Genomic DNA, 13557 nt, shown 5'->3' on the forward strand with positions numbered 1-13557 from the left:
AAATGGGTAGGTGAGAAAGCAAAAGTGATAGAACCTTGGGGATATAAGATTTGGTATACAAGAATAAATAGGAATAGGAATGGAGTAGGGATTGTTATGAGTCGTGAGTTTATAGATAATGTAGTTGAGGTCCGTAGGAAGGGTGATAGGATTTTACTTATTAAATTAGTATTAGGTCCGGATATTATTAATATTATTAGTGTTTATGCACCTCAAGTAGGTTTAGATGATTCCACTAAGCGTCAATTTTTGGAAGATTTAGATGGAGTAGTACAAGGGATATCTTATGGAGAAAGGCTTTTCATCGGCGGTGACCTTAATGGGCATGTAGGCATTAGTAGGGATGGATTTGAGAGTATCCATGGAGGCTATGGTATAGGAGAAAGAAACGATAGTGGAGAAAGGATTTTAAATTTTGGTTTGTCCTATGATATGATCTTAGCAAACACTTGGTTTAGGAAGAGAGAGTCTCACCTAGTAACATTTAAAAGTGGGGTTAATATGAGTCAGATAGATTTTTTCCTACTTAGAAAGAGAGATAGGGGTTGTTGCATCGATTGTAAGGTTATACCGGGAGAAAGTGTAGCTACACAACATAGAGTCTTAATTTTAGATCTTAGAATTAGACAATGCCGCAAAAGGGATAGACATAGGATAGATCCTAGAATTAAGTGGTGGGCACTGAAAGGAGCTAAACAATGAATGTTTGTAGAGCGGGTAGTTAAGGAAGTTGATTGGTGTCTTGAGGAGGATTCAGAATCTATGTGGAATAAGATAGCGGGTGGCATGAGAAAGGTAATTAAGGAGGTATTGGGTGAGTCTAAAGGCGGTGCACCGCTAGGTAAGGATACATCGTGGTGAAACGAGGATGTCAAATTAGCTATTAAGGTTAAAAGAGAGTGTTATAGAAATCTAAGTAAAAGTCATGATAATGAGAATTTAGAGAAGTATATGATAGCAAAGAAGGAAGCTAAAAAAGTAGTTCGGAACGCGAGAGATAAGGTATATAAGGAGGTTTATGATAAGTTGGATACCAAAGAGGGTGAGAAGGATATTTATAGGATTGCAAAAATGAGAGATAGGAAATCGAGGGATCTGGGTATGGTTAGATGTATCAAAGATGAAACGCAAAGGGTTTTAGTCAAAGATGAGGAGATTAAGGAGAGATGGAAAGATTATTTTGATAAGCTATTTAATGAAAGTCATGCTCAGGATGTTCTAGACTTTTTCATTCCTTTTCATGAGATGAATCGCGACTTCATGCGCAAGATTCAAAAGAAAGAAATTGCAGAGGCTTTGAAGAAAATGAAATCAAGAAGGGCAGTTGGCCCAGATGGTATACCTATCGAGGCTTGGAAATGCTTGGGAGAGAAAGGTTTAGAATGGTTGACAAATCTTTTTAACAAGATTTGGCGGACAAATAAGATGCCTAATGAGTGGAGGAAGAGTACTTTGGAGCCTCTATATAAGAATAAGGGTGATATACAAGATTGCACAAACTATCGTGGTATAAAACTCATGAGTCATACTATTAAACTTTGGGAGAAGGTGATTGAGTCTAGGTTGAGGAAGGTTGTCATGATATCGAAGAATCAATTTGGTTTTATGCCTGGAAGATCTACTATGAAAGCTATACATCTTCTTAGACAACTTATTGAGAGAAATAGAGAGAGGAACAAAGATTTGCATATGGTTTTTATTGATTTGAAGAAGGCTTACGATAGAGTACCTAGGGACGTTCTCTGGTGGACAATCATGAAGAAAGGTATTTCTCTCAAGTACATTAGTATAATTAAAGATATGCATGAAGGAGTAGTAACCAATGTCCGCACTTGTGGAGGGGTGACAACTAATTTTCCTATAACGGTTGGGTTACATCAAGGATTTGCTTTAAGCCCTTTCCTATTTGCTATAGTGATGGATGAGCTTACGAGATCAATTCAAGAAAATGTGCCGTGGTGTATGTTGTTTGCTGATGATATTGTTTTGATTGATGAGTCTAGAGTTGGGGTTAATGCTAAGTTAGAATTATGGAGACAGACATTGGAAGCAAGAGGTTTTAAGTTGAGTAAGAGTAAGACATAATACATGGAATGTCGATTTAGTAAGCAACGAAATAGAGATGGGAGTGTAGTGAAGCTTGGTGAGCAAGAAATACCGGTGGATGATTCTTTCAAATATTTGGGATCTATCATTCAAAAGTATGGAGAAATTGATGGAGATGTAAATCATAGGATAAAGGTTGGGTGGATGAAATGGAAGAGTGCAACTAGAGTGTTGTGCGATCGTAGAATGCCATTGCGGTTGAAGGAAAAGTTTTATAGGACGACTATTAGGCCCGCTTTACTATATGGTACGGAATGTTGGGCTGCCAAGAGACATCATATTCAAAAAATGAGTGTAGCTGAGATGCGTATGCTGAGATGGATGTCTGGAAATACAATAAAAGATAAGATTCGGAACGAGAAGATACGTAAGAAGGTAGGCGTTGCACCCATTGAAAATAAGCTGAGAGAGAGTCGTTTATGGTGGTTTGGACATATTCGACGAAGGCCTAATGATGCTCCAGTTAGAAGGATGGAGAAATGGGAAAATATATTAGTTAAAAGAGGTCGGGGTAGGCCTAGGAAGACATGGATGGAGGTGATAGTAAAGGATATGAATGATTTGAACCTCACCGAGGACATGGCATTGGATAGAAATGAATGGAGGAGAAGGATTCATGTGGAAGACCCAGAATGATTTTCTTTGTTGGTTCATATCGCCGACCCCAATTGTTTTGGGATGAAGGCGTAGTTGTTGTTGTTGTTGTATTAATAAAATAAATTAATAAATAACATCTTTTTCATGCCCCTTAAGACTTTTCTTCTACTTTCTTGGGTTCAAAAAAGACCTTTACGTGATTCCAAAGGGTGTATAAGGCCCTTCTCTAGCTGGTAGAAGGTGTGAATCGGTCAGATCATATAAAAAGAACTGTCGGATCCTACGAAAAATATTTTTGTAACAAGAGGTAGGTGATTTATGCTTTTCTTGCAAGAACAAAATTCTTGGCATGAATTACAATAGCTTTTCATGAGTTTAAACCATGATCAAACTCTCCTAACCGTGAGTTTGACTTAGATCTAAAGATCCATGAAAAAATAACGTTTTCCTCAAAAGAAAACCCTCTTTGAAATCAATTTATTTTCATAAAAAATTGGTTTATCAAAAAAGAAATCTGTAAAATTTATAAATAATTGAATTATGCTATGATTTTCATGCAAGTATCGATTTGTATTGGCAGGATATATTGTTGTAGATATTTTTTAAATTTTTTGTGAATTTCTATGGCCGAAATCTTGAGATATTGCGATTTTGGCAATATCGGGTTTTTTAGAAAAGAAATCGGTAAATTTAGAAAGAATATGTATTTTGTGGTTAGATTCATGCAATATTTGATGGTTTTTGATAGATTATGATTAAGTAGATATTTTGTGATTTTTGTAGATTTTTTTAAATTTGTATTTCATGTATATTACTGGTTTTAGTTAATTTATTATGTATTTTGCCAAAATTATTCTTGAGAAAACAAAGCATATGCGAGATGGGCATATTTTCTAGCCAAAAGGATGAGGAAAAATATAATTTATCTCAGATAAAATATGTTAGATCTACCTGTGTATTTTATTGTAGTTTTTATTTTTTAAATTATGCAAGAAAAATCATGGGTGTAAGGATTCAGGTGGCTCGGTTTGACCCGACCCGAATGCATAGACCCAAAATTATAGTTTTCTAGCCAGACCTTCGACCAGTAAAACGTTTGTACCTCCATCGTTCGGAGAAGTTTTGACGAACAATTTATTGCATTGGAAAGCTAACAAAAATTTTCATCTATTGTAAAATTTTGGGCTCTGTTCATGGACTGAGCATAGCCCTGTGACAGTCAGAACAAAATATGACATGTCTATAGTAAAATGTTCATAACTCCCTCGTACCAAAGAATTTTCATGAACGGTTTACGGCTATAGAAAGTTGACAAAATTGTATACATACTATGAAAATATCAGCTATATTCACTGAACATAAATTTTTATATGAACTCTGTAACAGTCAGTCAGAGTTAAAGATTTTGCTAATCATGACCGATGTTGAGACCCAGGGTCGACTTTTGTGTAGTATGCATATATGATTGTACAAGATTCTTCATATTGAATAACATGCATCGTGCGTGGGAGTATGCAGGTCTGATTTTATGTAAAAGTTTATTTGTCCAGCCTAAGACATGAATTGCTAATGCGATGGTTAGGCACGAGGCCTAAAAAAGCTTATACATTAAGATGAAGAATCAAAGGGTCCAATAAATGCAAGTTTATGTTTACATTTTGAATATTGTGTTAGTTGCATGTATGCTCATGTTATGATAATGATGATAATGTTGATGCTCAAATTTATGTTCTTTATTGCATTGGCCATGTATGTGCATATACGCTAACTGAAGCATGAAAATGAATAAGATTTTCATCTACGCATATGCTCAAGTTTATGTTACATAAGTATGATTAAGTGAATATTCTAATGCTTTATAAGAATGCATCCATTGCTCATAAAGTGACTTAAGTTTTAATGTTGCATAAAAAATATGTATGTAATCAAGTATCATGTGACATTAAAACTCAAGATACTTGCTGAAAGAGTGACAGGTGGTATAAAACTTCGTGGGGTAAGTATGTTTCGAGCAGAGAAGGTTGCTCATCTCCTCCCATGATTTTGTGGGAAAACCTTTGCATTAGACTGTTGCGCAAAGAGCATGGTACTCATGACGAAAATTGGTGCATCAGGTTGAAAGGTAATAAGAATTTCTCTCGTATTAACGTCCCTCACTCCGTCCTGATGAATGGGTCTGATCAGGCTAAAGCCACCCTGTATGTAAAACATTGTCTGAGCTATGGTCTTGATCTCAGAATCTAAGCCTGTATCGTATCAGTAGGGCTAAGAAATAATAACATAAGATGTATGTGCATTAGTCAAGCACCACATGCATCATTTAAGAAAGAAAATTTAATTAAAGATAAAAATTTATGCACGTATTGAAGGCCTTCAGCATATGGTAAGTCATGCATATTCACTATTCATGCATTTTAACTTCTTGAAATGTATGAATTGATGCTCTCTTGTTTAATTTGGTTGATTGAATAAGTATGACTAGTTGTATAGTTGTTTCAGTTAATTCCAAATGGTAAACTATAAAATTTCTACTGAAATTCCTGCTTTGTATTCCTGTCTTACAAGTTTAGTATATCTCACTTTACTGAGACATGTTTTGTCAGACCCTATATGGTTTAATATTTTTTAGGTAATAAGGAGTAGCTTACATACGAAGGCAGGAGGTTACGACGGAGACTGCGCCTACCTTTTCTTTATATTTACAATATTTCTAGACTTTGATTTATTATTTGATTATTATGTCAATGGACAAAAGTAATTAATATTTTGAAAGATTGTGGACCTTGATTCATTTTCTGCATAACGAGATCTATTTCTTTTAAGTTCTCACAATCGTATGGTTATGCATGAATACAAAAAGTAACATGCCAACTTTTAGACCCGATGAGTTTTTTTACTGTTATATGTTAAAATATTTAAAGAAAAAATGTTATTTTTGAGTTATACAAATTGGGGTGTTACATATGCGGTTTGTAATTTCAGATTGATCTAACTTTGAAACTTGTATTCTTTTGTGTGTGTAACATGTTATATGTTGAATTTATGATAGATGTGTATCAATGCTCATATCAACCTAGATTCACCTAGGTAATGATATGATTGTGTGCATGGAGATTTAAAAATAAAAGATCATTTTTGAAAACTAATTTTTATTGTCTTTATCGAGAAAACATGTCTGCTACGTAAAACATTAGATTTCTTATATTTGATTCGTGACATGAATTAAATCTCTACATTTATATCATGACTATATGTGTATATGAATGAATATGATGTGTTTTTATGAATCAAAATCATTAGATATATTTTCTTGGTATTTTTTATGAAAAAGATAAAGTTCTTGATATGTTTTCTTGAAAACTCTATATTATACTATCTATTTATTCTGACCAGCCTTAAAAGAATCTGGTTCTCCAAAATGGTGAACTGATAAATCCTAAAAATTTAGAGAAATATTTCAGACGTATAAAAGAAATCCTCCCAAAAAAATTGGGCACAAATAATTTGAGATTGGGAAATACGACCTTTGCAAGTTGACATAAAATTTCTATTCCGATAAAAAATTTATGTAGTCTTCATGTTTTTGTAAAATTCATATCTCCCAAATTATTCTTAATTTATGACTAATATTTTATATATGTTAGTTTGTATATTGAAAAGCGCATGATCAAAATCTTGTTGGTTGATTCTTTATAATTTAAAAATTAAAAACCATAAAAGTTTCGTCTAAAACCCATTTTTTTTAGAAAATAATCTATTAAATAACAAAAATAACCCGTATTACATAGTTTTTAATTCTCTGTTAGAAATTAAGTTTTACTCAAGGTTTTTGGAGACTTGAGTGAGACATATCCAGTTACTAAAAATCTTAAATTTTATATCATTCTATGTGATGCATGGCTAATGTTTCATTAGAACAACTAAACTGAACAAGACTTTTCTATAAACAAAATACAATCTGTGGTTCTAGAATTTTTATTCCCTGATTTAGAATGAGTTTAGGTTTATATTTTTTTGTAGATAGCCAACATGTATGTAAATCTACAGTAAAAATTTTAGATCCAAAATTATTTTATATGATTCATGGCAGAATTTCTACTGACTGAAAAAAAATTGTGCACAGTCTTAAATTGAGAAATTGTGGTTGCATGTATGTCATGGTTTTAAAAGTGATGGTTCTATAGGTGAACTAGTTGGGTACACAACCTTTTGGTGTATTGTATGTGGGCCTATTGAGGCTATATAATTATGACATGACTTATACATATTTTTTGATTGCTATGCTATAATTTTTGTTATAATGCTAAAAATGAAGTGCTTGATATGTTAATGTGCTTGCATAATGTTATGATATGCTTGCATGATGTTATGATATGCTTACATGTAGTGTGACATGAAATATATGAAGCATGATAATGTGCTTATGTGCATTTGAAGTGATATATATGTGACCTAAATGCATGATTAAATGAATATTATAATGCATACATGAGGTGACTTATGTGTGGATGTTAAATTTGAATTATTGTATATGTAAGAAATTACTGATTGGCCTATTTGAGCATGAGAATACATGTGTGAATTGCATTTATGTGAATCCGATGAGACTGAATTTATAATTAAATGAGGCCTAATTATACTTATGTGCCCGAAAGGTGGCTATGCTTATGCCCGAATTGGTAGTTATTAATCCTGTGAGTGATTAATTGTGATTATGTATGAATAACAAGAAAATTAACTAAATAAAATAAAATATGCATTAATTCCCTTAAGACTTACCAAGATAGGCTAAGCAATACTCTAGGCTTTATGCAATTTGTTTAATAGCACAAAAGGTTGTTTTTTCCTAGCCATGAAGAGAGAGGACTAGGCTACCACTACAACTGCAGGGTGATATGCAAGTATTTTATTTAAACAAATTCTAATATATCAAGTTGGAGGTTTAGGGACTCTCTCAAGAAAAGTTGCCCTATATCCTGAAACAAGTGAAGATGTATAAGGGTAGGTTTAATAAGCCATAAATTGTTTGAAAATACCCTTGGGTCATTGCTTCTTATATGTTGAGGACCACTCATAAAAGTTTTTGATAGAGAAACAATCTTGTGTTGTGTATGTAGCTAAAGCATTTCATGCATCATCAAATGAAGATAATAATAAAGATAAGAAGCTATCCATGCATTAAAGAATTGACGAACCTCCCGCTCTTATAGAGCAAAGTACAGCCGATCAGAAGGCTGCCTCTGAGAAGTGGGAGCGCTCGAACAGACTTAGCCTGTTGCTTTTGCAATCTCGGGTGGCTAAGAATATTCGAGGTGTCATTCCTCATTGTAGGACGGTTAAGGAATTTCTGGGAGTCATTGAGGCTCAATTCGTCACTTCTAATAAGGCAAGGGTCAGTACCCTCATGTCTAAATTAGTATCTATGAAATATGCTGGTGACAGTCACATCCGACAGCACATTTTGGAAATGACGAATATTGTGACTCAACTGAATGACATGAAGTTCGCCATCTTTGACTCTTTTTTAGTTCATCTGATCTTAACCTCGTTACCTACTGAGTATGGACCCTTTAAAATCTCCTACAACACATATAATGATGAGTGGTCTTTTAATTACCTCTTGAGTAAGTGTGTTGAGGAAGAGGAGAGATTGAAGGGTGAGAGGGTGCCAAGTGCACATATGGCCTCTCATAAGGAAAAACAGAGGTCGAGGCCAAATAAAAGCTCCTTCAAAAAGAAGAATCAGAAGAGAGCCACTGAGGAGAGTTCAAACTCTCATGCGAAAGCCAAATCCCAGTTAGGTGACCCTTCTATAAAGTGTTTCTTCATAAAAAAGAAAGGGCATAAGAAGGTGAACTGTTTGAAGTTCAAGAAGTAGCTCGAAAATAAAGGTAATAAGTCATTCGTTTCTCATGAGTGCAATCTTATTCATGTTTCATTGCATAGTTGGTGGATTGATTCTGGTACCACGGTGCACATTGCCAACTCTTTGTAGGCATTTCTGAACAAAAGAGAACCAACGGAGCATGAAAGAAGCATCTTCTCAAGAAATAAGATGTGTTAGCATGTCAAGAGCGTTGGAACCTGCAGAATTGTGTTGGAGTGGGGATTGTATTGGATTTGGTCGATACATTTTATGTTCCATCTTATAGTCAAAACCTAATTTCAATTTTAAAACTTGACAAGTTTGGTTTTGCTTTTAAATTTGAAAAATCTGAACTTATTATTATGAAAAATTCAATGAATGTAGGTTCTGCATATATGTGTGATGGTTTGTATCGATTAAGAACCAAACTCCAAATTCAGAAATCTCACTTTATTGAGAACACAATGATTGACAATAAACGTGGCCTAAAGGATGATCAATCCTATTTACTTTGGCATCAGAGGTTAGGACATATCTCGAAAGAGAGAGTCCAAAGATTCGTGAAAGAAGGAATCCTTGGATCCCTTGATTTTACGAATATAGAGCCATGTGTTGACTGCATAAAGGCTAAGCAGTTTAACACATATAAGAAAGATGCCAGACGTAGCAATGAAAAGTTAGAAATAGTGCATACGGATGTCTGCGGCCCTTTTTCACCATGTTATACGGGTGAAAAATATTTTGTTACATTTATAGACGATTACTCACGGTATATGTATCTCTACTTATTATCTGAAAAATCAGAGGTCTTTCAGGTTTTTAAGGACTTCAAAAAAGAAGTAGAGAAACAAACCGGTGAAGTTATTAAGGTTGTCAAGTCAGATAGAGGTGGCAAATATTATGGTCATTTCACTGAGATGTGACAAAAGGAAGGTCCATTAGCGCGGTTTCTAAAAGAGAAAGACATTGTACCTTAGTATACCATGCCTGGGAGTGCTTACCAGAATGGTGTAGCTGAAAGGAGAAACCGTATGCTTAAAGAAATGGTTCGAGCGATGTTGAATCACTAAAACCTTCCTTTGACCTTGTGAGGTGAAGCTCTTAGGACTGCAGTGCATATTTTGAATAAGGTTCCTACGAATGTTGTTCAAAAGACTCCTTACGAGTTATGGACAGGTAGAAAACCTTCTTTGTCATATATGCACATATGGGGATGTTCAGCAGAAGTTAAATAGTATAACCCACATATAAAAGCTTTTGATCATAGGACAACTAGTGGTTTCTTCATTGGTTATCCAGAAAGATCAAAAGGCTTTAGGTTTTATTGTCAATCTCATACACCACAGATAGTGGAAACTGATAAAGCAAGATTTCTTGAAAATGGTACTGTTGGGATAGATGCGTCTTAAAATATTGATTTTGAGGAAATGCAGGATTCAGGTTCTACACCTGCTGAGGATAATGATCTGATTTTCTCTATCATTATTCCTTCGAGTAATGTAAGAGAAAGTTTAGTCAAGGAACATCAATCCCAACTAGATCCAGTTGTTGATGAGGATATACAACAATAACAAAATACATAGGCCCATTTTGAACCATATGTAGCACCTGTATGGAGGTCCACCAGAATTAGAAAATCTGCTATCCATCCAGACTATGTGGTGTATTTAGAAGAGTCAAATGATTTCATAGACATTGATGAAGATCCCTTCACACTTGCAGAAGCCATTGAAAGTGAAATATCAACACATTGGATCAATGCCATGAAAGAAGAGCTTGACTCTATGGCAAAGAACCAAGTGTGGGATCTTGTACCTCAACCTGATGGAGTTAGACTTGTTGGTTGTAAATGGGTTTACAAAACCAAAACAGACTCTAAAGGTCATGTGGAGAGGTACAAGGCTAGGCTTGTTGCAAAAGGTTTCACACAGATAAAGGGCATTGATTATAATGAGACTTTTTCTCCTGTCTCAACTACAGAATCATTAAGAATAATCATGGCCCTCGTAGTTCATTTTGATTTAGAGCTACATCAGATGGATGTGAAAACTGTCTTCCTGAATGGGGATCTGGATGAGGAGGTATACATGCAACAACCTCCTGGTTTCAGTATAGATGACTCGAATAACTTAGTTTGCAAGTTGAATAAGTCAATTTATGGACTTAAACAAGCCTCCCACCAGTGGTATAAGAAGTTCAATCAGGTAATAATGAACTTTGGATTCACTGAAAACATTGTTGATCAGTGTATTTACATTAAGACTAGTGGGAGTAAGTTCATAATTTTGGTTTTATATGTTGACGATATTCTTCCTGCAACTAATGATTTGAGTCTTTTACATAAAACAAAAGACTTTCTTTCCTCTCATTTCGATATGAAAGACATGGGTGAGGCCACTTATGTCCTTGGAATCGAGATCCGTCGTAACAGAACTAAGGGTGTCCTTGGCCTATCTCAGAAATCCTATATCCTTAAGGTTCTTAAAAGATATGGGATGGAGAATTGTTCTTCTAGTTCGGCACCTATAGTGAAAGGGGATAAATTGAGTTTGAAGGATTGTCCTCAGGATGATATTGTGAAGGCTCAGATGGATGATGTCCCATATGCATCAGCAGTTGGGAGTTTACAGTACGCGGAGACCTGCACTCGACCTGATATAGCATTTGCTGTGGGAATGCTTGGTAGATATCAGTCAAATCCAGGCATTGCGCACTGGAAGGCAGCGAAGAAGGTCATGCACTATTTACAAGGAACGAAAGACTATATGTTGACCTACAGGAAAGCGAACCACCTAGAGGTCGTTGGATACTCTGATGCGGACTTAGGAGGGTGTATTGACAGTAGAAAATCCACTACTAGATACATTTTCCTTCTAGCGGGTGGTGTTGTCTCATGGAGAAGTGGAAAGCAGTCTACCACTGCTGCTCATACCATGGAGGCAGAATTTATTGTTCTATACGAGACTACGTCACAGGCCATTTGGATAAAAAACTTCATTATGGGTCTTGATATAGTGGACTTTATTGAGAGACCACTAAAGATCTTTTGTGACAATGAAGCAGCCGTGTCTTTTTCAAATAACAACAAGAGCTCAACATCGTGTCGACACATGGAGTTAAAATATTTTGTTGTTAAAGAAAGGACTGACAATCATCTGGTATGTATTGATACAATTGGGACGAATGAAATGACTGTGGATCCCCTTACTAAAGGGCTATCACCGGGATTGTATTCCCAACATGTAAAGGGAATGGGTCTTTTTTATTCCTTCTGATGTATGACAATACATTATGTAATCACATTTGTGTTTATGTTTTGATTCTCTAAAGTTTTGTGTTATTGTTGATTTTGCATAAAGAATCTCTCATATGGGTTAAAGAGAATAACAGAATAACAATATTAAAGGACCAATAGAATAGGTGAGAGACAAACCTATTCATAAAGGTAATTTCTTTACGTACTGAAAGTGAATTGTAGTGTAGTACAAGGAAATATGACATTTCATAAAGAGGTGTTCATATCCTTGACTCATATGATTCATCCTTGTGATAAAGGGTGGCATGTGAACCCACATGAAGAATTAAATCGAGATAACGTTATACACCTTGATTTAATACACTTTTGGTGTCAATGGGTCAAGTGGGAGAATGTTGAACATTATGGGTTATGGGTCCAACCCGCAGTCCGACCCGGTTTGACACTCTCTTAGTGGGTCACGTAAGTGGCTGAATAATGGAGATAGTGGGTGGGAGTTACGTGAATGTGAAGAGACCACATTCACGTAACTGCCCAATTCCTCCATTATATAAAGGGCTTAGGGGTTACGAAGATGATGAGAATTCGTAACACTTCCCTGCCCAAAATTCAGTTTTGCATTCAGATTTAGTAGAATAGGGTTCTGCTCACCGTTGACACAAGGCCTGGGCTCATTGTGGGCGTCGACCGGCTGAGAAGAACGCCAAACTACCTACACGGACAATGGCGAATCCAGGTACGCTCCCTGTCATGTTGTTTTTACAGGGTTTCGCCCAACACCTGTATCTCCTCCAGCTCGGCCTCACCTTCGCGGACGAGTCCGGAAACCTTCCTATCCACCCCAACACCGGTGAGAAGTGCATCTTTTTGTTCAATGTCAAGATGACGATCCCCTCGAAAGCTCTCAACGCCGATTTCCAGCAGCTCATGGTAAAGAATGGCATTGATGTCGAGGTCAACTTGCAGAACGGTATCCTACCGTGCATCCTCTTGGACCAGCTCTATTGCAAGGGAATTGATGCCGTGCGGCCGATGATGAAAATTCTCGACTGCATGCCGCAGCTGCGCGTTGAATTTCTGGAGAGGATTAGGTAGTACGACAGCTACCTCGCACAGCACGCGTTGATGTACTTGAAGAGAGGCTACTTTCTCAAAGAGATTCCCGAGGGTCGACCCAACGTGGAGTATCCCTTCAGCCGACTCTAGAGAGAGAGAGAGAGAGAGAGAGAGAGAGAATCTTATGATCGATCTTGAAAGGTTGAGTTTGTTTTTTGTGGGTTTTAGATGATTGAGATTTGTCGTATCATTCATGAAAGGTTTTAGATGTTCGAGATCAGTCTGGGTAGTGCAAGATCAATGCCTTGAACGAATGAGTTTCATTCATGTCATTTCCTTTTCTTTTTTTCTTGGTGGTCTGTGTTTTGTTTGGTGTTTGTTGTCAGGTGGTACGCTTTTTTTTAAGTATTATTTATTTGCATGTAGGGACAGTTTTTTGTGTTAGTTGTTCTCTGAAATTTGCAATTCTATTGAACTCTTCTTCTTCTTCTTTACAGTCTTCCTTATCAGCTATGATGGTCTGTCTATTTGATGCCCACGATTTTTTTATCCTCTGTATTTTATACTTTTACATTTTAAGACTTTTTTTGTTTATCCTGAGAGAGAGAGAGAGAGAGAGAGGTTATCAGTAACCGTTTGTTGGACCCTATCCAAACAGTCTAATGCAAGCAGCAAG

At 35.9% G+C, this 13557-nt stretch overlaps 1 protein-coding gene across 1 annotated transcript; it reads left to right on the forward strand.

Moving 5' to 3' along the window:
* The first annotated feature begins 12548 nt into the window (after nucleotides 1–12548).
* LOC149822788 (putative CCR4-associated factor 1 homolog 2) lies at nucleotides 12549–12920 on the forward strand. Its single transcript, XM_089980381.1, has one exon. The coding sequence runs from the start codon at nucleotides 12549–12551 to the stop codon at nucleotides 12918–12920; it is 372 nt and encodes a 123-aa protein (XP_089836507.1).
* The last annotated feature ends 637 nt before the right edge of the window (nucleotides 12921–13557 follow it).

The sequence above is a fragment of the Nuphar pumila genome, chromosome 11 (assembly GCF_984573655.1).
Source record: "Nuphar pumila chromosome 11, dmNupPumi1.hap1.1, whole genome shotgun sequence".
NCBI lineage: Eukaryota > Viridiplantae > Streptophyta > Magnoliopsida > Nymphaeales > Nymphaeaceae > Nuphar > Nuphar pumila.